We start from the raw sequence: 25,713 nt of genomic DNA, 5'->3' as shown, positions 1-25,713 counted from the left end.
GATTACTAGAATAGTGGAAAAGATTTCCATTGATGTATAATCTCAGCGCAGTAAGAGGGGCGCATAATGTGAAACTTACTCAGTGTAAGGCTCAAAGTTATTTCTTTTGGTGTATTTTCCAACTTTTTAAAGGCAGTTTAAACTTACACTGGTAGGCAGGTAGGGTAAGGAAGTCTTGCCTAAGGATCCCTACTGGAGATGGTACCTTTCATGCAGGGGGATTTGAATCAAGGTCTCCCACATGAAGGGTGGCAATCTTACCACTACACTATCCAGCCCTCTGTGTATATTGCATGTGGAAAAAAGCAATAAATAAATGAAGCACTCTTCTAAATAAAAACTGACTGGAGTTTCAGTTTGACCATGTTGAATTTGCTACATAGTATGCAGTATGTCCAGTAGTATGCCTCAGGTTTTGTGCCTGCTTTTGGGCTTATAATACTTCATAAAACCTTTGCTTACGTGTCTTCATAAACTTGGCAAACAACAAAGTGACTGATCAACTGTATATGTAAGTCTACTTCATACAGTAAATTCAAAATGTTTGAGGCTGAATGTGTTCAGTTTTTAGCTGACAAACACACAAAACCTTCAAAGTAAAGTTTCCCTATTCAGCTCACACATTTCACCAAAAGCCACTGAATTGATTGCTTGATGTTACTGAATCAGGACTGGTTGCTAACTAGAAGCAAATTTACCTTGAAAAAGAATGACTTCCTTAAAAAGTAACAAAAAAACAACAATGAAAATACTTAAGATTGCTGGAAATATGAAAGGAGAACAAAAATGTCACATAAAGAGGGCACCATTTAACAGAATTGTAATATTAATTCTGTATCTAATCAGGAGCCAGTGAAGCAAGAGAAGAACAGGGGTGATGCTTTGTCTCTTTCTGGTACCAGTAAGAGTCTAGTTGCTTAATTTTGAAAGCAAAATCTGAGACTGACTGAGGCCCCAGACACAAACAGTTATAATAATCCAGCCTGAAGGTGATTAAGGCTGCAGCAACTGTCTTCAAGTCATCACCCAAAATAATGGATTTCAGTTTAGCAACGTTTCTCAATCGTAAAAAAACCCAAAACTTTTTATACAACTTTATTGAATGTTTGAGAATGAATGTCAGAACCAAATGAGTTACCATGACACTGAATCTGTGGGTCTCCCCAGTGGAATTGCTCACACTCTGTGCACTGTTTGCCTCCAAAGCCTGCTTGACAGTGGCACTGGCCTGTGAACTGTAGAAGACACAGAAAGACAGATACAGTAGGGATATTTTCAGGCTCTTCAGAGATTTACAGTCTTTGTCATCCTCACCATGTTGCAGTGAGTTCCCAAGGAGTGTTGTGGGTCGCAGTTACAGGGCTCACAGCCACTGTCCTGACCATAGTTCCAGTAGTTAGCGGCGCACTGGTCACAGTTATGGCTGATCACGTTCTCCCTGCAAGGACAGGCTCCCGTCCGACGGTCACAGTGACACTGTCCATCTTTACAAGCAGACTGCAGGGTGCCAGCAGTGACACAAGTACAGCCTGGGAAAAGAGTATATACAATGCATAGATAAAGACAAGGCAAGACTCTTCATGTTCAAAAGAACAGACATATATGCAGAAAAACTTATAGTGGAACATCCACATTTGGGTTGATGACACTCAACAACATAAAAGTTCAGAACATTTAACAACATAAAAGTAGCTCCAGCTTCCACATTGATGTCAAATGTTTGATCAAAAGACAAGGTAAGAGAATGTTTTATTTTTTTTAAATCGTCACTTACGTCTGCAGTCTTGGGTCAAAGCGTTGCCATAGTAACCCAGTGCACAGAAGGCACAGGACGGCCCGTCAGTGTGGTACAAGCACCTGAGGCACCGTCCGGTTCTCTGGTCACATGACTCGGGATCCTGGGGGTCGATGTTGTTGTTGCACTCGCATGGGAGACACTGTCCACCTGGCTGCTCTGGGTTGCCATAGTAACCGGGGGCGCACTGATCACAGCGGGGACCTCCGAGAGAAATAGGTGGACATGATTAGAGTTTAAAGCTGCCTCTGACTAATGTAACATTTAGCCACTGTGGTAAACAAAGATTTTGTGCACTTTGTATCACTAATGATCAGTATATCAAGTCAACATCTGAACTGAACAGTATTTCACCATCATTTGCTTACCTGTGTAACCCTGTTTGCAGTTGCATATGATCTGATTAGATGCCTGGTCGGCTTCACAGGAATGTCCATTAAAGTGATCTGAATCGGGGTAACCAGGACAGGGGCAGGGGCGACAGTGCTCCCCTGAGCCAAGCACAGGGTTTCCAAAGAACCCATCCACACAGCTGGGACAAATGAGAGAGATATCAATGCATTAATTAACAACCTGACAACAAGAGGCAAAAGAAATGAATATCTGATACCGAGTTGTCCTTACCGTTCACAGAGGTGACCTGCTGTGTTGTCCCTGCAGTCCCTACATCGCCCTGTTTGAGGGTCACAGATATCTGCGTGGCCGTTACACTGGCAGGCTCTGCAGCTGGGGAAACCCCACTGGCCTGGTTGGCAGTCTGAGCACTGACGCCCCGCGGCTCCATGCCTACATGGACACTGACCTGTGACCGGGTCACACTGATGACTCAAAGAACCCTCGGAGTGGCAGTCACAGGCTGGGTGGGAAGGATAAGGATTATTAGATGTTTTCTATCGCTGGGAACCACATTAGCACACATAATTACAAAACAGGGTAGTGTGCTTTCTGTAGCAGCACGTCAACCTTTCAGTTAAAAAAAACTTTTATAAACGGTGAAAGGGTCTTTGTAGACATTTTACAGTGTCAGGGACAAAAAGATGAAGGTAATGACTTTTTTTTTTGCACTATACAGCATCAAATATTAGGTTTTATGATCATTAGTATGGCTTCATATACACAACACAATATAATCTGAACAACAACTAAGCTATGAACCCCAGGATGAGGGCTGCAATTTATCAATCCGACCTTCGTGAACCAAAGCGCTAAATATGACACTATGCAAGACTCCTAGAGAGGTACCAAATACTGCAGTAAGGCTTTTTAATGTGTTTTTAAAAATACAAGACTTCAGTTTTTTTTTCTAAATCATCTAGCACAAAATTCTAAAGATGTGTTTTGTCTTCAGTGAGATTTGTGAAAGAGCCTGAATATTTACTAAATGGACTATCACATTCATATCATTGTTACAGCCTGTGTTCTTTATGTGTGTCCTCTGAGGATCTTTGAGTGTCTCTTAGTAGCTCTCTGTATGGGCTTCTAATAGCATCTAATCTCCGTCTCCAAACTTTTGCTGCATAGTTTATTGAATCACTATTCCGTGCATAACTCCCACTGAGTATGTCAAAAAAACTTTTATACAGTCTAGCCCAACTTTGTAAATAAAACACTGGATTTTCTGTTTGCATTTTCAATCAATCTGTTTTGGAGGCCTTGACAAAAATACCCCTGCATATTCTATCTCATAGCCCCACTTTGATGATAATAATCTGTAAAAACTGGTTGCAGACTGATCCCTGAGCACACTCACCTGTGCAGCCATATATTCCAAAGCCGTAAGTTCCTGGGGCACACTGGTCACAGCGTCGCCCCATCACATTGGGCTTACAGCGGCACTGACCTCCGACCTTTTCACACTCACCGCTGAGGGAACCCTGGGGGTCACACTGGCAGGCTGCATACAGACAGACGACAAGAAGGAATTATGATACATTTTCATCATTTATTAGAATTAGAATTTTAAACTTTATCCCCTAAATCTTCATATTTTGTGCATTAATGTTTTTACTTACACAGAGCACCATCATGGATAATAGATGATATACTACAGATGAGTTTGGAACACATCTCAGCCAGAGCAGGCATTGGTGTGATCATGAAGGAATCCAGACACATGTAGCGAATCATGTCATCCTGGCGCTGCTCTGCCGCTTGCTCGTTACCTTGGAAGCCAGGAAGCTCAGTGTATTTGGGAATCAGTACCAGCTATTTGATAATTAAAAAAAGGCAATAGGCAATGAAAGATGATACATAAAGATAATAGCAATTAATCTAAACAGATACCGGAAAATACACATTATGAGTTACAAAGTCAATATTAATCATAAGAGGCTGAAGTAAACACCTGTGGAAATCAACAGATACAGATAAGAGCTTTAAAAAGTTAACTCCAAATCTTTGCAACATCTGAGTCTACTAAGGGGAAATATCATCCTGTACAACAAGCTACATACACGTGTAACGCTGTGTTTGGGGGGGGGGGGGCAAGGTCGCCGCGACCTGCTCGCGCAGTCTGTCATATAATTACTGAGCACAGAACAGAGTTCTGCTCGCTCAGAATGAATTATTTCTTGCTCGAATGCGATTTTCCTTTCAACATGCATTAGATGCACTCTAAAAATATGTTTTCCTGTACTCAAAATCTCCCACAGTTCGCTCAGGATTATGGCAAAAAAATATCGCCATACACATGTGACTGCTGCTCAGGCAACCAACTGAATCATAGGCTACGTTATGTGCACTTTAAAAGCATTTTCAATCTTTCACTAAAAATGTATTTTTAAAAGTCAGCTACTTATCAAAGCCACAGGGATGTCACAGTGGCCCTTCATAAAAGGCTTTATAAGCATAAAAAGGCTCATGGGGGGGGAGTGGCGCATATTCTTCACTTACCGAGTCAATAAGAATGAAAGCAGTTAGGTGTCTGTGTGTAACTCCATGGCGCTGGAACCTTATGGCTATCACATAACGATTATAGGGCTCAAAACAAAATGGTCTCGACATCTGGATGTATCTGAAAGTACACATTACATATACTGTAAGAAGAAATGCGTACATGAACAGATAGTCAGCTGCTCTATTCTTAAACTCATCTTAGTCTTAAGACCTCACAGTATCATGAATGAGGAATTTGCCAAATAAATTGGTTATTTCTTGTCTCATGCTCAGTCTTGACTGGGTCAGATTAGAAGCTTGAGAGAAAAGCAAAGTAAAACTGAGAACAAAAGATTAATGAGAAAAATCAAAATCAAAGTGAAACAATAAAGTCACAGAAAGGAATCACAGAAATTATAAAAGGGAAATAAAAGGTAAAAATAGAAAGGAAAAAAATCAAAGCAATGTACAAACAAAAAATTAATTTAAATTCATTAAAAACATATACATAAACAAACAATTAAACATAAAAAAACTATGCAGATGTTTTGAATTTTCATGATTGCATTACATCTTTCTTTATAACTCTGTATCTATTTATTCTATTCCATTTAATCCTGTGTGTTCTCCTAATTTATTCTCTTAAACGTATAACAGATTTATTTTGGTACTCCTATAATTCCATAGATGAGGTCTTGCTAAATTAAAAACATGCATGTGAACATCAAACAGTGCCTATTTTCATTTGAATTCACAATGGTGCAATATTACTAAAATAAGGAAGAGGAGAAAATTAAGCCTTAATATAAAAAATGCTTAATTTCCAAAACCTGAAACAGACAAATTACAAATAAACTGAATATTTTAATAAAATCAAAAGGAGATGAAGTGATCCAAAGCCAAACTTTCTTAAAATCTTTAAGAAAAAGCAAGTCAAGTGTTAAACTCTGTTAGTTCATTGATAAACATTTTAGTAATGCATGTGAAACATAACACTTCATAAAATTTTCAAATGATCCTTTATATATTCAGTGTAAAAAAGGTGGATGACATTTACTAATTTTATATTTACCAACTTTGTACAGTTAAGTGTAATATTGTAATATTGTTGAGTGTAATATTTGGGTGGCAGGTTAGATATGCACACCTCACTGTTAGAAAAATGATGTTACACTATGAGAGAAGCAGCAAGAATAAAGGTTTCTGTGATGGGGGGAGGCTTGCTCCTATCTTTTGGTTCTCATAACACTGTGTAGCAAGCAAAATTGTTTTTGACTGTCTGAACTTGTTTTCCCATAACATTGAATGGCTAGTAATGTCCTTTTCTTACAGCATTGGGTGGCCAGCAAACATAAATAATATAAATAGCAATAGTACCATTTTGTGAGTGAGACAACTCTGAGCCAGCTTCCTGACAGGTTGTGTGGACTTGTCTCTTTCTTGCAAGAAATAAATGTTTTATGTTAATCGTATCCAGCGACTTTGAGCCTAATTTTGAGAGACTTTTTCTGACACTCACACACTACTGTTCTTTTAGCAACATCCGTTTATTAAGGGAAACTTGACCTGCTCTCATTTCTCTGTGTTGAGGTCTCACTTTGCTAAGAGGTTTTGGCTGACAGACTGACCACAGGAGAGGGCAGAAGCTGTGCTACGACCCATTGAGAGAGCCACTTCCAGGCAGGGTCTGCTTTCTCCGTTCCAGATGAGTTTAGGCTCCAAAAAGGCTTTCCCAGCAGGTTAAAACTAAACAGTTTCAATTTTAGAGGTTTTATTGTATATCTCACTTGTTTCCTAATTTCATTCTGAGGTGTGGACTTTGCAGCAATATAACAAATTTTGCTTCTAAAAAGACCAATATGAAGTAAATATTGCTGTAATCATTTAATCAGAGGCGCTTAATGATGTTCCTGTTCACACGGACATAACAGCTATCAATAACTCTTTGGAGAAAAGCAAAATGGGAACAGTCAAAAACAAATAAATCTTTAAATACTCATAATTTGCGTTTAGATTCTTTCAAACTGATTATCATTGAGCGATTAGGATGACATTCTTTCATGATAAATTATGTTGTTTGTAGTATAAAGGTAGAGAAAAACATCACAGAAAATACATTTGTGAATTTCAAAAGGAGGCTGACATGAAACTGACATTTAGCAAGTAAATTATTAGCAGCGTAAAATGCTAATCCTAGCTCGACAGAAACAAAATATCAATCACATACTGTGCACATATAATTCTCGTCACAACGATTCAACTTACATTTTCCAATAACTTCAACAGGACAAAAAGTGAGTTTCCACTGTGAAAGCTCACAGATATCATCTGAACTGATGGTAAGACTCCACCTCCATTATCCAGGATTTTTTTTTAAAGATGTATATAAGACCTGGGGCCAAATGCAAAAATGATATGTGCAGACACGTATGTGCTCTTCATGCATTCCCTGCATACAAACACTCTCTTCAGTCAAAAAAAGGTATCTGAATTTAACAAAAAGGACCATTTCACGGAGTTAGTAATAGTAAAACGGTAGTATTGCTTTCTGATTTTGCTCACCATCTTTAGTGTTTAACAGTAATTGTTTAAATTATAGGTGGTATAAAGAAATGCAGCAATGCATGAGGACGGCTGCTCTGGCATGTTGGGAAACTCTCGAATGTGACTTTAAGGACGCAACAAGTATTTTATATATATTCATAAGTTTGACTACACTGCTTCAAATTCTGTTCTACTTCCAAGCGGTTTTTGAGCTTTTACACCAGATGCAGTGTCTCACACACCATTGCCTGCAGATTTTCCTGTTTTTCAAAGTGCCAGGATACAAAAAGCTGGGGAAGCACAACCAACCCAACACCCCCAAACTATTGTGACATCGATTTTGAAGTATGCTGCCATACCCAGTGTGAGAATGATGAGCAAAAAAACAAATATTAGGAGTCCAAGGGCTTTGAAAGAAAACTTCAATCTTCCATATGGGTCTCCCTATTGATCATCTCTGCTTTCATGTCTTTTCGGTTTTGGAGCAAACAATGTTTTTCTATGCAAAAGAAATCAGGCTTGGGGACAAGATTTCTGAACAATAACCATACGTATGCACAAATTTACGTACGCACAAAAACTGGGGAAAGAAGACAGGCATACTTCTGCCTTTGTATGAACACTTTTTGTTATAAAACTACAGTTTTAACCATCTTGCCCCTCGAGCCATTACAAAGTCGACGAACCTTGACCAGGTGGGGTTGAATATATAGTACAACCTCTCTGTCAAATTACACCTTTCGCTGTTTGTTCTCAGGTAATGCAGCAACTTTTCACAATCTAAACCTGAATAAACAAAGCTGCTGCCTTCCTGTACCTGATTCTTACAAAGCCTCTCTGCTTTGTTTGACCAACTGGCACACAAAGAGCACACAAGTCAGGGCAAGTTTAAGAGTCAACAATGAAATGACGCAATTTTTCCTGAGCTAGCTGGGATTCCTGAACAAACCCTGCCGTGATATGAACAAATATATTGGCTGCAGAGGCCCACTCCGTGACTTTTATGCACACACATTCATGTCTAAATAAGCATACATGACAGTGTTGTTACCTGTTGCGGTGCAGTAAGGTTTCAGTGTAGAGCTGCTCAGTTGGGAGGAGGTTTCCACATCGCAGACTTGAAGGCAGCGTTACCGAGGTGATACTAACTACAGCCTCCCAGTCCTCTGTGGACTGCACAAACACACACAATCAGATGAAGGTAGACAGCCCTTTCATTCATTGGGGGTAAAAAAAAGTTTATTTTTTCTTTAAAAAAAATTTGTTCATGGTCAACACACTCACACACCTCAGGTTCATAGCGGATCATGATGTCATACTCCATAGCAAAGGGGATGTTGTCAATAGTAAACACCAGGCCGGCGCCATCTTTGACACGGGCAAAACCGGGTCCGGTCCATGTCACCATGTGGCTGGGAGTGTGCTCTCTATGGACGGTCGTCACATCCGGCTGAGAGAGACAGTAGAACAAATTACCTTTTTTCTTTGCTTTCTTTGCTTCTTCACTTTTACTGAAATCATACACAAACATTAATGTCCACTTTCTGATCTGACTTTTACTTTCTTGGGGTTAATTATGTTGTACATGACTATATCACAGTCTGTGGGATGGAGAGTAGCTTTTATGAAGACTCAAGCTGCTCAGTTTATCATAGCAATTGGATTTCTAAATTTTCTCAGAGTCAGCTGTGAAAAGTTGCAGTTTAACTTGCGGTTGACATTGTTATTCTAAAATTAAGGCTTTTAGTCAGGCGTATGCAATTACTCTCCACATGCCAAGGTCATACTGTGCACAAAAGGTTTAATTAAAGGTTAAAGGTTTAATTTAATACCTGGAATAATCATAAAGAGCCTGATAACAGTCAGGAGCCTTGTAATACTTTTAGAAATTTTAGAAAAGGTATTGTCTCGCTGAAAGAAGTGAGAACAACTTTAGTTTCACCTCTTCTTTTATTCCCATTTTTATGTTTGTCTGGATGGCAGTACACTGTATGTTACTCAAAAATCTGTAGAACACCGTCACAGAAGTGAATGATGTGGATTCTCTGAATAATTGAATGATTTTATGAAGAAAGGCTGATGAAATGCAACAGCTGTTTGTCAATTCAAGTTGGGAGGTGTATTGAGAACTATAAAGTTGAACTATTTGTCTCTGCCTGAGCCTCTCTTTGTAACTTTACTTCCTTATATCAGAAAGCATAGTTCAAATCAATGAAACGCCTGTCTGTACAGATACATACGTAATTCAGAGAAAGTTTTGTATCATTTTAGGGTCACAAACCAATAAATTCCTGGGGACCAGGAGTCAATTTTGTGTTTTTAATCCATCTTTTCTTTAAAAACATTTTGGAGCTATTTGTAACAACTGGATTCTTGTCTTGATAAACCTTAAATAAGTATAAAATGTGAATCAAAATCATACTGTTTTTTGAAGCTGCCGGATGCGTCTTAGTACGGCCTGATGTTGCCGCGAGCTGGATATGCGTCCGTGTCTCCGATGCCTTCTTGCCTGGTTACTGAGATGTTGAATGCAGTCATCACTTGCCTGAGGACGAACTTTGCCCTGAGGGAGGGGAGACGTTTCAAGGCTGTGTCCATCATAGTTGATATAAAACATTTTGCAAAAACATTTGTAGTAATCTGCAGGGATTCACCTTGCTTTAATCTCACCTAAAATTGCAAATGACAAAGCAGGAATATTGAAGCTTTGCGAAAACCGTCAAAGTGTGGCACGATAAACAAGAGTGTAAGACTGAAAATGTGTTTTTCTATGCATGTGTTGCATGCCTGCAACACAGGAACAACTGTGTCAAAGTTCAGATCTGTAATCCTTTCCAGTTCCTCAATGGATCACTTATGGTAATGTCTGTCTGGAAAAGAAGGGTTTTGACTGTATGCAGCTTAACCCAAACCTCTTCAATGTTCTTTAGGATGTACTCAGTTTCATTCCAGCAACAGTTTAACAAGCCATAATACCACCTTAAAAAGAAGAAATAACACAAGCAACAGACGCTGCCTACGTGCCTTGCATTGTTGCCTGTCTTCATATAACATTCCAAACACATTGAAGTCTTTTCTCCTCACATTCCTGCGGCAGTGACGTTGTACATGTGGACTGTCGGAACTTGCCTGGAGGGCTAAATGTAAGATACATAGTGCCCCTCAACAATGAAAAGGATGGATGGGTGAGGAGGAAAGAGAGACAAGAATGAAAGAAAGCAGGGAAACAGAGATGGTAAAGAATGATGACACTGATGTAGCGTAGTAGGGAGGTGAGATTTGTTGGTGACACAGCCACAGTCTGTTAAAGTGACTGAGTCTTTAAGGTAAGAGGTTTGATGGCATGGAGCTCGGAGGGAATATTAACACAAATCTTGAAGGTAGTGCTGCATCAGTGGTTCAAGAGGAATCAATTAATCATAAACAGCACAGTGTTGTGAAAAGATGCATACTTGTGTGTTTCGAAAGTTAAAAACTTAGAAGATATACAGTAAAAGCGCTGATCCACACCTCACTTCTTTACATTTTGCTTCCAAGCTGCCAAACTTTGATTTAATCTTTTACAGTTCTCCAGACTTTGTGAAGGTCTTTCAAAGTTGATTTTGGGGCATCGGCTGCTTTTTCATTACTTTTCAGTCCTTTAACCTGACCACTTTCAGAGAGGACTGTGCTTTTTCTGTTTGTTAAGCTCCTTAAAAGTGGCCTAGGAATCATTCAAGCACAAAAATGTCACCCAACTCAAAGGGATGAACCAGTGTTGTGCCTACACATAACAGACAGCTTAGCAAAAATACAATTTTAAATAGTATATTTAGGCACTTTGTCACTAGCAGCCTGTCAAAAAGACATAATTTTCTCCCATTTCTTCAGTTGCATCTATGAAAACCACCAAAGATAACACAGCTTGACAGATATAAAATAGTATTTGAGCAAAAACAAATCAGAGGTGGCTCAAGATTTCTGCACAGTGCTGTTTTATAAATACAGTTTAAAGATGTGGGATGATAGTGACATTTTTCACTTTGAATTCAGCACCTTTATCTGATTCTTAATATTCGATCAGGAGTTGTATAGAAAGTTCTAATGTTCTGTTTATGATGCAGACACGTGTTTTCTAATCAGAGTGAAGAATTCATTAGAATTAGACAGTTCATCAGGTAAAAGGCACTTCATAAGAGTGTGTTTCTATAGAGGATGATGAGGTAGGTAGGTTCTTGAGCTACTTTAAAAAACTTTAGAACTTGACATTAAATAGTATCAGTTTGTTCCTCAGGAAGAGCACCTTGTAGCAATTTATTCATACCGCTGAGCTTACCGGCAGTGAGGAGTCACCAGGAGAGTGTCCAGTGGCATCTTCAGCTTCGTATTTGAGGTAGTCAAGCGGAGCACAGAAATACCCAGGCTGCACCTCTGAACACTGTCGGCCGATTAGATTATTCCTGCAGTCACACTGGCCATTTTCCATCTTGCATCTTGTATAACAGAGAAAGCAATGTTTAATTGTAGAACTGATACATTTCAACTCTCTGTTTTCACCCCTCCATCAGGAACCAATGATGACATATTACAGACAGAAATCCAGTGACTACCTCTGTCACATCATAGTTAGTCCGTGCTTTTTGTATCTAAATGAGACCTCAAAGGCTCTTTGTTTCTGTTCATAACCATACGTTTACAGATTAAGAAAGTCCTTACCTGTTGTTGAAGGCTCCACCAAAGTCACACTCACAAGGTCTGCAGCCAGCCAGGTCATTACTGAGCCCCCAGTATTCAGGCTACAGAGATGGAAAATAGTCCTCATAACCAGAAGGCACAATGACAAGTATATTTTGTTTTGATACTTCATGGCTTGTCGATGTATAATGTAATATGTTCCATTATTGTCCGAACCACCAAAATACTGTGAAAAAGAAAGTACACCTCCTTTCAGTTTGGAGGTTTTACTATCATGACTATCATATAAAAAAATCCTCTTGTCCCTACCAGATCTAGAATAGAACCTGAAATGAACAACACTGGATGACATATTACAATGTGACATTTAACAATAACTAACATTAAGTACACCCTTACTCCTCACTGCCATAGGAATAAGATAAATAAGGAGGGTAAGAAGCACCCAGGTGCTGCTAATCAAATTCACTTTATTAATGTATCTTCATTAAGTGTGAACACCTCTTGAGTTAAGTTTTGATAGTTTGCTAGTGTGGAGCATCTATGTGTCACAGGTTTGACAATGACAGACCCATATACTATAGGAGGAGGCGAAGACTGGCAGATGACCTTGAGGCTTTTGATAAGCTGAACTGAAACTACAGATAAACCCTGGAGAAAACAGAACAACGTGCAACATGAAAGGAAGTAATGTGAAATGATCGGACAAGGATCAACTGAAAATCAAGAGAATGTATACAGAGGAAGTGATGAGAGGACTGAAAATAGGAGAGAGCTGATCAGCAACAGAAACCAGGTGTAACACAGAAACCGAAATAACAGAGTAAACAAGGGGGAATTCTTCAAAATGAAACCGGAAAAATCCAGGATCATGACACTAGGTGTGTGTTAAAACAATGCCAAGAAGGAAAGACATCCGCAGTTATCCTAAAGAAGCAAGTGTTGGTGCCCATCGATCAGGGAACGGTTATAAGGACATATCCAACTGATCTGAAGTCTATCATTTTACAGTGAGAAAGATTTGGCTTGTTTGAAAGAGTTGCCAGTTGTTGTTGTATTTAGCTTTGTTTGGTTAAAGGACCATCACCTTAAAAGCTGAGCCACTACTTTCACAGTACAATAAGGTAAAGAGTTTAGGTCATGAGGCTCGTGATATAATTGCTGCCACAGAAATAAAAAATCCCATTAAAACAGTCCTGCTGGCACAACTACCAGACAAGGCCAGTGCTGAAAGCTAATAAGCAATCTTGTGTGAGATATTTTGATATAAAAAAATTGAATTAAGATAACTTTTGTTACTAACCTGACACTGATCGCAGTAGCGGCCTGTGACATGTCTTTTGCAAAAGCAGTCCCCGCTGATCTGATCACATGGAGCTCCAATCATAATGATGCCACGGGGGTCACAATTACAAGCTGATGGAAAAAACACACACAGAGAGTTGTTATATCGCTGAGGTGGTATAAAATGATCAATGCAGATTGGGGGGCAATAGAAAATAAACAAAGATATCTACTCTCACCCCTTGTTTAAACACAATGTTTTTCTATGGTAAAAAAAAAATACACAGAGATATACGTACGTTGGCAACCAAGTGGGTCATTCTGACTAAGCCCGTAATAACTTTCCTTGCAGTCATCGCAGCGGATGCCTTTAACGTTGGATTTGCACCGGCACTGTCCTGCGATCAGCCCCATGTTCAGATCAGTGTGGCTGTCACACACACCTCCCTCCAACGATCCCACCGGATCACAATCACAGGCTACAATTAAAAGATTAGATTTTAGTCATTTAGAAGACACTTTTATGCAAAGCAACTTACAAGTGAAAAACAACATTCACCCTTAAGTACGTTCAGCTGGCTTTCAAATTAAATACTAAATCCATTTAAAGGACAGAGTGCAAGTAGAAGAGGGAAAGAAGTACAACCACAATTCCAAAAAATTTGGGATGTTGTGTAAAATTGAAATAAAGAGAATGTATTAATCTTATAAACCAATAAGTTTTTCTCAACCTAAAATAGAAAATATAAGATGTTGAAAGTGAGGCAGTTCACTATTTCATGAAAATCTCATCTTGAATTTGTGGACTGTTCTGTGGTCACATGGTGGTCAGTATTGGTCAATATTTGAAATTCGTTTTGAACATCATAGACACTTCCAGTTTGTTATAAGTCTGCATCTCTGATGGTATGGAGGTGCATTAGTGCCTATTGAACTGGAGACCTGCACATCTGGAAAGACTCCATCAATGCTGAAAGGTATATACAGGTTTTAAAGCAACCAATGCTCCCATACAGAAGGCGTCTCTTACAGGGAGGGCTTTGCATATTTCAGCAAGACATTGTTAACCACATACAGCATCTATTCCAAAAACATGGTTTCATAGGAGAAGAGTCATTGTGCAGGAGATGCCTGTCTGCAGTCCAAACCTTTCAGTAATTCAAATCATTTGTCACATCACAAAACGACAAACATGACAAAAACCCGGGACTGTTGAGCAGCTAGAAGCTGATATCAGATAAGAATGGGACAATATTCTTCTTCCAAAGGTCCAGAAACTGGTCTCTTCGGTTCCCAGATGTTTACAGACTTTTGTAAATTCTTGAAAGCAGCTCAGTGGTTGAAAAAGAAATAAACCTACATAACTGAGATTAGATAGCTGGGTCCAGGCCCAGAAGTCAATGTTAGATGAATTGGTGACTTGAATTTGAGTCGAGAAGCTACAGGTAGCTAGAGAAGTTCAATGAGTAAGAGTGTGCCTTTGGTTAACTGAACATCAGACACACTGGACCATCTGTGGAGGTTTTACTGTGGTTGATGAAAGACTTTCAAGAAGAGCATTGCAGAAGTCAAGGTGACAGACAACCAAGGCATTTACAAGAATGGGTTGTATACTCAGTCAAAATGTTAAGAGTTTTCTTATTACGTAAAGTGCAGAGACAAGACTGACAGAGACAGGAGGATATATTGTTTTTAATCATGACATACAGTTATATAAAGAGAGCATAAGCAAAGCAAGTGAAAGGAAATTAGAATATTTCAGGGGGAATAATATTCTTACACTCTATAGAGGCAAAGTGGACAATCCCAATTGCTGTTAGAAGGAAAAAATTACTTACCAACACAAACACGAGGGTCCCTGATATTCCTATTGGGGTCTTGGTAGTAGAAAGGTTTACACATCTCACAGTTGCGTCCCATGGTGTTGTGCAAACAGTTATCACAAACTCCTCCACTAGTATTACTCGTGGCCAAATACACTGCCATGTCAAAGTGACACTGGTTTGAGTGGCCGTAGCAGTTACACTCTGGGGAAAAAAAAGGCAAAAAAATTAGACTTGATTATTACCATAAAAGGTAGGAAGTGATAATTTTTTTAATAAGTTTGAAAACTTGAGTGACCTTCGATAATAACCTGAAGCAGAAAAAGCTTCCTTTTTGACTTCTATGTTAAGATGCAACGTTTTACTGGTGTTATAATACAGCCATATTAGGATACCTAACAATACAAGTAAAATGTGTATAAAAACTTAGATTTTGCAACAAAAAACAACCGATCAATACTTTCCTGTTGCAGATGCTGACAGATAGTTGAATAAAAACCTTTTACAAGTAGAACATGTTCACATAAGACTAGCTTTCAGTTGAAGACGGTAATAAATCAAATGCACTCTGAGTTCATACTTGTGTTATCATTCAATGAGATAATAGGTCTTTCACCTCTGCAGGTATGTGGGTTCTCTGCCTCCGCTGGACTCCAAGGAAGGTCATTGTAGAATTCTCTACAGCGTTCACAATTCAGACCCTCAGTATTATGATTGCAAACACACCGACCGTGGATCTAGCCAATCAGAGTGGAGCAAAATAAGCAAATACAGGATGTAAAAGTATATATAACAAGTATCTATCACCTTCTTCTTTTCATGTCTTTGAAGCAAGAAGACTTGGTGATGTGTTGGTGTTAACTCACCATGCCGCCTTCCCTGGTGTTGACCCCCGGCACTGGGGCACACTCTGAAGCGTGTCCGTAACAGAAGCAGCTCCCTCTGACAACCAGCTCATAAATGGCATAGTAATACTTTTGCAAGACGTCGGAGCGGCGGTCCAGCAGGTCATCGCCCAGAGTGTTGAGCTTTGTGAAGTTGATTCGCAGGTTGGTGATGCGCAAAAGTTCTGTGAAGGAGAAGAAAAAGGACCAAAAAAGAAGTTAATTCACATATCATGTCTCTGCGTGACCAATTAAAAACTATACAAATATTTTATTACTGAATACCAAATAATACATAATGTCGATATAAACATAAAAATACAATACTCTTGTCATTTTATCTCAAGTTGTCAGTCTTTACGATTCAAGATAGCATTCCTTATTTGTGCCTTTCTTAACTTTCTACACTTTGAGGACAAAATACTAGAAGCAAACTGGAAAGGATGATGAAGTATTTGTGTGCAGTTTTCTCAATATTTCCAATTTACATGACAGGAGCACTTTATCTGATGGTCTAAGACCAGGAAGTAGAGATGCCGAGATCAGAAGTGATCATATTCATACTGTTGGCTTTATTCTTAAAAATGCAATATTCCGACTATAATTTTTATATTGTATATAGGATATTTCATTCATATTCCCATTTACATGTGACCCTCAATCCTAAAGTGTGTCTTCTTTTTCCTCGAAGTGATCTTCTTCTGCAGTGACTGAACAATAAGGCAGCATTGTGTCTAATGCTACAAAAACTTTGACAGGATGCCCTCAAAATACATCATTGGAAAACTATAAAACTCCAAAATCCAAAAAAAATAAAAATCGCTGAGTTAATGCTACTGCTACAACGGTACCTGTAGCTTATTTCTGGCTTGTTTTATAAGAAGTTTCTTAATAGCACAAGCCTGACCATCTCCAACTGTAATTTGACTGTTCTCTATATGCGGTTTCAGCATGCTTCAACATGACTGCTGCTCAGATGACTTAGCCAAATGCAGATCCTGTGCCAATACCAGGTCTAAATAGAATAAGAGGGATGGGAAATCTTGAGATTTTGTTTATAAAAGAATCTTGCTGAACAACAAAAGGACTTTCAGTGTTTGAGGTTTGATGCATACCCCCTTTGTTAATATATTAATGAAATCAAGATGAAATTTTTAAGAAATGCATGTGCTGTGCTGCGATGACTGATTAAGAAGTTTATATATATATATATATATATATATATATACAAAGTAAATGAATAATATGAGTAATATACACAAACGCCACTGACCTTGAATGTCCAGGCTGTATGGATCTTTCACAGGAATTGCAGGATCCAAAACTTTGAAAATAACCTTAATTACAGAACATAATTTTTCAGCTCGAGAAATTCAGACAGAGAAAAAATTAGCACCAATAACTTTATGAGCACACAAAAAGTCTGAAATCTTAAGGGTTATAACTTTATTTATAATTCTCACAAAGTAAAAACAGTTCAAAGTCCCACTCTTTCATAAAGTATGTTTCAAAGGTCTTATTAGAGCGATAAAAAAAAAAAGGTAATGAAGTCGAAAAGTACTGAGCCTCCTGTTATTGCAGCCCCAACCTTTTCGACCTACCTCTCCATTTGTAGAGGGCTCAATGTCAGAGTAGCGTTCCTCACAGATGATGTCATTGATGCGGTGCAACCCGTTGGCAGGGATACCAGGGAAGGTTCTGGTACAGTTGGAGGCGAAGTAGCGGTAAGGGCGCCATGAGCGCCCAAAATCCGCCGAACGCTCAATGATCATAGCTGCGGGACGGAAAGTCTAAGGCGATTTTAAAAGTTGAAATTAGTATCACTTGACATATAAGTTCAAACAGAACTATAATGTGTATTGTGAAGACAGCACCTTGTAAGACTGATTTATCTGAACCTTTTGTTTTATGTTCTCATTATCTCATCAAACAGATAATGAATTCATACCTTGTGGAATGTTAATTCAAGATTTGTAAGTGTACATAACAAACACAAACTTCCGTCTAGACTTGCTCAAGCACACACATTTCCAGCAGAAGACCACAAACAGTACAGTACCAACAGTATTCATACAAAGAAGCATGTGCACCTTAAACTTCATAATGAGATGTGTGAAGTGGAATTCAGCCTCAAGGTTCAGTCTGATGCTGACATCCTCCTTACCTGTGGAGGAAGTGCATTTTAGTTGGCGTCATATCAGCATGATTTATGTTGTCCTCTCTCGACTGTCTGCATGAATGAGTGCTTGAGATCTTTATCGTTCTTTTCAATTGTCTATCCCCTTTGAGAAATATCAGTTTTTCACTATTACTGCATTTCCTCAACATTCAGAATTCTGATAGAGGCTCTCAGTAATCTGATCATTTTGTAAAATTCTTCTGCAATTTATAATATAAGGATGTATCTTTCAGAGAAGAACAAACATGTCTTGCACACATGTATGAGGACAGAGGAAATCAGCCCACTGATTATGTTACACATAAGTAAGTACACACCGTTGACGGACTGCCACCAAGTTTGATCTCTGTTGCTGTCCATGAGGTAGATCACGTTTTCGATGCGGTGGCTGTTTCTGTGGAGGTAGGGCTCGTAGGGATGCTTGGAGTCACACTCAAAACACTTGTCGGGCTCCTGATAGAGTACACATTCATTTTAAAACGGTAAATTAGACGAGTTTGATTGTACCAAGTTTTTAAGTTCAAGTAGCAAAAGTTAAGTTTAGATGGCCCACAACTACCTACTCCTTTGGCCCAAATTCAACCATAACAACCCTGACTGATCCAGAAGATCCATAGATGCAGAAATGTCTCAAATGTGCATTATCTGTGGCACACTGGACCCTAACTCTTGCTGAAACACACGGCTTATGACATCTGGGTCACATTTGGCTCATAAAACATATGCTGTAACTCAGATTAGATGCATCTCACAAACTAGTCAGTCATGCGTGCCCAAAGTAATGCAGATTAAGCAATCAAATAATTAGCAGGCATGCTTTTTGATACTATTCTGCCTATGTAACCTGTATGAGCCACGTGCAGGTGCTGCACTGCTTGGAAATCGGTTTAAACTGCTTGTTTTTAACTCAGCAGAAATGCAGAACAAGTTGTGGACTGTCTGGACTGTTATGGATTTGGTTGTGTCAGACACGGATCAAAAGAAAAACAAGTCATAACATTAGGAAGAGAAAAGAAAGCAGAGGCTTAAAAGAAGGGGGAAGAGAGAGAGAAAAAGCATTTGAGAGGAAGAATAACAGCAGGATAGATTGTGGCATAAATGAGGATAATAATAAAGGGCACAAAGTATAATTCAGGACTGCACTTTCATGAACACAGTGGTGCAACATAAAACTGCAGGCCAGTGGCTCCTCCTCAATTAATGTTTGGTACTTCAGTGACAATAGTCACTTGGTGCACAAATGGGACACTTGGATACAATAATGATAATGGCCAATCACAAGATAGGAATCTAATGCAGAGTTTGCTTCTGTATTTGCATATTTTCAACAATAAACAGTGTGGCTGAAACATTCTGCCATAAGCTCCTTTTTGAGTTGTATCACTTATTGAAAATAACCCTTACTGGCTGCCGTTACTGTTGTGTAAAATACAAATAACATTGAGTTACAATAAAAATTAAAAGAAACACTTATCAACTTAACTCAGGGAGAACCAAAAAAAAAAAAGAAGTAAAACTAAGGTACATTTTTTGGGGCTAATCAATCAAGCAGGTGTAGAGATACTTTACTGGAAAAGTAAAAACCTCAACCTAGCGGGGAATGATGAGACAACATAATTCATGACAACTTATTTTACAGGCTGTGAGATAATTGCCTCGAAATGAGAATCATACACCCCGAAGAAGCACCAAGAAAAGAAACGCTCGGATGTTAGGGCCATACAGGGAGAGGGTAAGAAGGGGGCCACGAGGAGGGGAGCAGGTAGAAGGAAAGAGGGCAAAATAGAAAGATGAGGGTAAGTTGGCACAGAGAAACGGTGGATTCTAGGGCAGTGTTTCTTAATTAGGCCGTTGCCAAGGGTGATTAAGCTGCTGACAACAACGTGGCTGTTAAAGAGACTCGGCCAAGTGCAGAAAAGAAAGTCTGAATGCGGATGTGCATGGCAAGATGTCCAAACATGCCTGCTGCAATGGGATTTTTTTGACATGCATGTTTGACTTCTTCACTCCTGTCCTTAACCATAGAATAAAATTGCCTATGTTCTAATCTTATGCATCCTTAATCATCCACTGTAACTCCCTGTGAAAATGCTACAAAATCTTATTCACTGTGATATTTCTGACAGCTTCATAGTTTTTAAAGGTCTTCAAAGCCAGATGCAAGATTTCAGTTATTTCTAAAGAGTGGATGTAAAAACTTGTCAGATCCCTGTTCATCTGGTCTTTAAAGAGCTTTGTAAATGTGCAGTTGGTGTTTGCTAGAATCTTGTGTGGTTTAAAACCCTCCCTCCCTTTTCTCTGCTCTCATTCATGTCCCATTAGTCAAGCCTGGTCAGCTCAACTATAAGGTATTCTGTTCCAACAATACACTGATGTAAATCTGATGCTGAATAAAAAACGCTTCTTTTTCACACAAGGATGTAGTACCACCTCCCTCATTTCCTTTCTATTTTATTGTTTTCTTCCTTTTTCCGGCACACTATTTCTCTCATTTTGCTTTTATTTGACATTCTCTGCCTTCCAGACTTCTTTTTCTTCACAGGGAGTTGAAAAAGCAATTCAAGGTATCTGTAACTGCTTTATAAACAGCTGATCAAAAAAAGAAGAAGAACCTGCATGGAAGCCATGCAACTTGATCTTACCAGGACGAAAGGCCCCACCTCGGAAAACTGATGTCAAACACAAATGATAGATGAATGTGTAGACATTTAAAAGCTGGGAGACAAATGTAATGCTTGGGCCTCAAAAGGTACTTTTGACATACCAGACTGACACTGTATCCTGCTCCGTACTGTAGTAGGAGGCCTCTCACCAGTCAGAGAATGTCAATTATGTTCACCTGGAAGGTGACAGTGGTGAATACTCCTGCCCTTAGGCAGTGGAAGAAACATGCAGGCACAAACATGCAGGCGCGCCGAAATGCACGGATGCAAGAGCAGCTAATGTAAACATGATAGTGAACATGCCAGGAGGAGTGTCATGTGAGGGATGACAGGAAAACAAAAGTTTCATGCTGTGGAAATGAAGGGAGAACCTGTAGTAGCACCGTATCCCAGGTGTGGAAACAGATCTGTGTCATAATATGTAGTTTTAGTGTTTGTTTGTTTATATATATATATATATATATATATATATATATATATTATCTGTCTGAGGCCATTTGTACTCTTTACACATGTGTGTTCAGATTTATATAAGTTATTTAAAATAATTAATAAATCTAAAAAAAAAGTTAAATATGTCATCAAAACCTAACTCTTTCACACTTATTTGCACAACTCAGAATTTTTCAATCTAGATTGCTGCTGTATGTACTGTAGTGTGTCTTTAATGGCTTGTCATGTATATACATACTTAAACAGTAATATTGTGAAGAGTGAAAGAAAGTTTGTTTTTTTAACTAAGGTTGTTATCAAGTGTACATAAAAATGTCTTTCTTTCTTGTGATAACCATCAGGACTCGGCGCTCTTGGGAAATAAAAAAAATCTACATCGCAACATAAATATATTTTTCACCAATATATCAAAAAGATCCAGGAGTTTTCATGAGCTTATTTGAATGTTTATTGATATACATTTACACTTTACTGTTTTTACAAAAAGATGTATTTTTGGAGCATGTAAAAGTCTGCTAGGCTCATTTAAGTTTGGTTGAGTTCATATGCATTATCTGAGTGTGTTGGCTTGGTTTTGGAACGGCTCGATTTTGGTTGGACTACCGTATTTTGAAACATTTTAAAAGTTTGGTTTTGTCAGACAGACACTGTCATTAGTTTTTTTCCTGGTGTCATTTAAACATGTAGGTGGGAAGGCTGAAGTGGTCCTGGCAGATGCTTAATGTCTGTCAATCTGAGTGAAATTGGATTGATTTAAAAAATAATAATAAAATAAAAAAATAAAAAAGGCACCACTGTCTCTCATATGAATAAATCTTTCCACCTGTTCAGTGAGTTTGGTTTCTCTGTGCAATCAACTATTCCTTCTCAGTGTTGTTCTCTGATTCCTGAACTGGACAGGCAGATACTGTGTGTCACTCACAACTAACTCAGTGTTTTGTAAATAATATTTGTATATTCAATAAATCAGAAAAAAACTGAGTAAATAAGAACAGTTTTCTGTTCATGTGTGGCAATAAAAATGTTTGACTCAATTCGCCCCACTTAATATTTCACATCCTGAGATGTGATTACATCACGATATCCATTTTTAAACACTATTTTGTGCATTCATTGGCTATTTTCAAAGACTGACATTAGACTCAACAGTTAAATCCACAAACATTCTAATTTAAAGGTCTGAAAAAACACATTGTGCTAGATTTCAAACAATTCAAAGTGGAGGTGGCATTGTGTTGCAGCAGCCTGAGAAAGACGTGGGGAAGGAAAGAAGTCAGAAGCCATAGAAATGACAATATAGAGTCGTCCGACTCTGCTTGAAGTGCTAGAAATATTAAAGTGAAAGACAGTGACAAAGAACCAGAGAGCATATGAGAGTGTGTTTAAAGAAGGCGAGGCTGACTTGTGTGTCCACACCTGGAGCTGTTGTGGTGTTGGGTGGCCTTGTCCACAGGGACCAGGCGCCAAACAAACAGACTCATGAACATTTACAAATTAAGTTGTGGAGAGTGACAAATGAAGCTGCTAGAAAGGAGGACAAAACATCCCATTTGGCTTGGACCTGAATACAGGATGTACTGCGAGGGGAGCGATGACGTGATGACAGGTTTGAAAGTTTATTTATCACATCAAAGCACATCATGTGATGTAGCAAGTACAAGATGGATGAATAATGAGCTCTCTTTTCCTGTGATTTTATAAATGGATAAATCATAGTCAGCCACAATTACATCTGCTCCAATCTTGGCACTAAATATACTTTTAATACTAAATATTAATAGTGAAAAAAAAATCCCCCCTCATGTGCTCTTGTACGTGTCTTCACCTGCAGATGGCTGACAATACAGTACTGCGTCGGTCCATTCAGGCCACAAGTGGAGGTGGCAGTAAGATTGGCAGCCCGCCCAATCAGAAGGTTTCCTGTTGCCGGGTAACAGCTTCCCTCAGTGCAGCCATGAGGGCTCGATGGGAGCTCTTGTCCAAAGACACGTAGAGCTGAAAGTGAGGGGACAAATAATTGAAACATGAAAGAGTATAATTATTCTAATTTGACGTTAAGTACTTAATGATGTGGAAGTACACGCAGTAAGGGTATCTTATAAATGAGTCTTTGACTTTCTTTTTTTTTAAATAACTAGATCCAACCCATTCATAATAATCAGAAATCATCTTGATATTACAGGGACCTTAAAATTCAGCAGGACATAGAATCTGCAGAATTATGTATTTTTAGCAAATTAGCGAAAAGGAGGAGTAAATATAAATCCCTACTGTAAATACCTGAATTGGTACAAATATCCATAACAACATTCAATTAAATTCAGTTCAATAATAGTTGATTTAAGTATGAATCATTATTCATTGCTAATTTAGAATTAGCAAATGAGCCCCATTTTGATGAAAGTCTCCTCCTCAACTCATCTTGATTTGGGGTCTTATTCCAGGCATTATGTGTTGACACTGACACTGAATAAATTTAGATTTATGATAAAAAGCAATCCCTGATTTTTTTTTTCCTCTTCACTCTTTTCTCAACCTTAGTACTGCTTTCTTTGCACACTGGGGCCTTGAATAGATTCTGAAGTTGGCACTCTTTTGCACTGAATCATTTTGAATCAAGACTCAAATTTGAATAAAATCCAGTGATATAAAAATATTAAAATCTAATTTTGAATATAATTTACCATTTTACCATAATCTCTAGTTTGTGAAAGTATAGTAAACAGACACCTAATTCATGTCAAAAGTTGTTTTGCACTGCATGAAAAGCTTCTGCTTTGCCTTATTCAATAATTCGCCTTTTTAAAATCACTTTCCTATCACCCTAAACATAATCACAAGTCGAGAGTTCCTGTTGTGAAAAGAGGCTCTAGCACAAAGTGATAGAGGATGCAATGTCTTTAAGACTTACATCATGTTGATCTGTAGAAAACAGAAAAGCAAACATGCTGCGGCATGATGGGAAAGACACGGATGGTTTGACATGGAATCAAAAGCATCTTCTGTGGGAAACAATTGCTGCTGCACTTACCGTTTACTTTAGCAGGAACACCTCTGAACTCTGCTAATTCATGCAATTATCCTATCAGTCAGTCATGCGGCAGCAGTGCATCAAATAATGCAGATAATGATCAGAAGCTTAGGTTGATGTTTTCCTTTAAATATTAGATATTGTGACAGTGAAACGCATGATCTCTAGCTGAATGTGCTGTACTCGGGACAGAAGACTTGAAAAGTGCTCAACAAGAGCAGTCCACTTACTATTGTAAAATGTAGCTTTTTCTACGAGTTTAGTCTTTGAGTGCAGAAGAAACACAGTTTTGGTTTACTAAAAAATTGATGTTCTGGAAAGTTTTTCTGGATGAAGATATTCAGAAGCTACATTTGCAATATTGATGTGTAGAGTAGATAAGAAATTGGCAGACTATTGACTATTATGTAACAGATTTCCATGAGCAAAAGTACTGTCCAAAGAATGCTGTAAAGCAGAGGTAACAGAAGAAACAAACAGTTGAAAAAGAGAGTATATCTTGTGTCAGTTCTGAAGTTTTACACTCCACGATGGAGCCCATCTTTGTACAGTGAGTAACAAATCTTCACAAGTGGAAAACATTCAAGACAGATGCCAATTGTCCCATCAAATTCACCTATAATTCAGATCGTACAACAATTAGTTAATCGTAACGTTTCCTAAATACCATGAATTTCCAGAAAAGATTTTGCTGGAACCATATTGGTTCATCAGCACAACTAGCCTGGAACAAAAACAAAGTTACACAACAACCACGTGTCACCGCTTGTGTTGCTTTGTTTTCGGTCCGTGCAGTTGCAGTCCCACAGGAGGTGATGCATGGAAGAGGAAGAGCTATTCACTCCGAAAACAACACAGCCGTGTGGGATTTTTTTGTCTACCAAAAAAATTACCAGGGTGTAATTGAGCAAGACGGTCTGCCTAAGTTTAATACATGCCACAAAAAAGTTGCCGTGAATCAGGCAATATGTCAAATACGTTTCACCACCTGCGGAATAATCACCTGGCGTTGTAAAGGTAAATAGTAACTGGGTTGAGTCATATCAATGTTTATCTAACATAACAATGAATTGGTAGAAAATACTTACCATGTCATTTGCCATAAATGGTGTGCAACACCGATTCGGCATACAGTGCAACGGGACAAGTTAAGCCGCATTCACATAAGTTACATAAAGCTGAACATGTCTCATAGGAAGTCGTCAAACAGTTTCAGTGTCACTGTGCAATGGCCTGTATAAGAACTTTACGTTGTTGCTATATTATTTTGTTATGAGAGCATCCAAAGAAGGAAATACATTAAAATAAGACCTATAAGGAGTGTTCATGTGATTTTACTTATTCATGGTAGTGTGAAATTAATAATCGTGATAATAGTAATATCATGATAATGTCTCTGACAATAATACCAAGAAAATAAAAAAAAAAGAATGGTTCAGTCAAAGTTCAGAGCTCAACCGGATTTAAATGCTGTGGTGGGACCTTAAGAGAGCTGTGAATAAAGCAATG

The 25,713-nt window shown here is 38.5% G+C and overlaps 1 protein-coding gene across 1 annotated transcript in view; it reads right to left on the bottom strand.

The window, feature by feature from the left end:
* Positions 1 to 25,713, bottom strand: part of lamb2l (laminin, beta 2-like) — a 54,431-nt gene that overhangs the window by 9,751 nt on the left and 18,967 nt on the right. The window contains exons 3-25 of the mRNA XM_072366368.1: positions 22,999 to 23,168; positions 18,375 to 18,510; positions 17,969 to 18,042; positions 17,480 to 17,668; positions 17,152 to 17,215; positions 15,861 to 16,063; positions 15,611 to 15,731; positions 15,010 to 15,198; positions 13,471 to 13,650; positions 13,191 to 13,303; positions 11,909 to 11,988; positions 11,529 to 11,685; positions 9,636 to 9,776; positions 8,502 to 8,663; positions 8,265 to 8,386; positions 4,688 to 4,808; positions 3,808 to 4,000; positions 3,546 to 3,689; positions 2,420 to 2,651; positions 2,164 to 2,327; positions 1,775 to 1,999; positions 1,315 to 1,529; positions 1,139 to 1,235 (exon numbers count right to left, since the gene is read on the bottom strand). Of these exons, the coding sequence (XP_072222469.1) occupies positions 1,139 to 1,235; positions 1,315 to 1,529; positions 1,775 to 1,999; positions 2,164 to 2,327; positions 2,420 to 2,651; positions 3,546 to 3,689; positions 3,808 to 4,000; positions 4,688 to 4,808; positions 8,265 to 8,386; positions 8,502 to 8,663; positions 9,636 to 9,776; positions 11,529 to 11,685; positions 11,909 to 11,988; positions 13,191 to 13,303; positions 13,471 to 13,650; positions 15,010 to 15,198; positions 15,611 to 15,731; positions 15,861 to 16,063; positions 17,152 to 17,215; positions 17,480 to 17,668; positions 17,969 to 18,042; positions 18,375 to 18,510; positions 22,999 to 23,168 (3,492 nt within the window). The remainder of the gene's footprint in view (positions 1 to 1,138; positions 1,236 to 1,314; positions 1,530 to 1,774; positions 2,000 to 2,163; positions 2,328 to 2,419; positions 2,652 to 3,545; positions 3,690 to 3,807; positions 4,001 to 4,687; positions 4,809 to 8,264; positions 8,387 to 8,501; positions 8,664 to 9,635; positions 9,777 to 11,528; positions 11,686 to 11,908; positions 11,989 to 13,190; positions 13,304 to 13,470; positions 13,651 to 15,009; positions 15,199 to 15,610; positions 15,732 to 15,860; positions 16,064 to 17,151; positions 17,216 to 17,479; positions 17,669 to 17,968; positions 18,043 to 18,374; positions 18,511 to 22,998; positions 23,169 to 25,713) is intronic.

Source organism: Leuresthes tenuis, unplaced genomic scaffold (assembly GCF_036924035.1).
Source record: "Leuresthes tenuis unplaced genomic scaffold, fLeuTen1.0.hap1 SCAF_16, whole genome shotgun sequence".
In the NCBI taxonomy this organism is placed as follows: Eukaryota; Metazoa; Chordata; class Actinopteri; order Atheriniformes; family Atherinopsidae; genus Leuresthes; species Leuresthes tenuis.
Note: the sequence above shows the minus strand (reverse complement) of the source record. Positions and strands in the feature narration are given on the sequence as shown.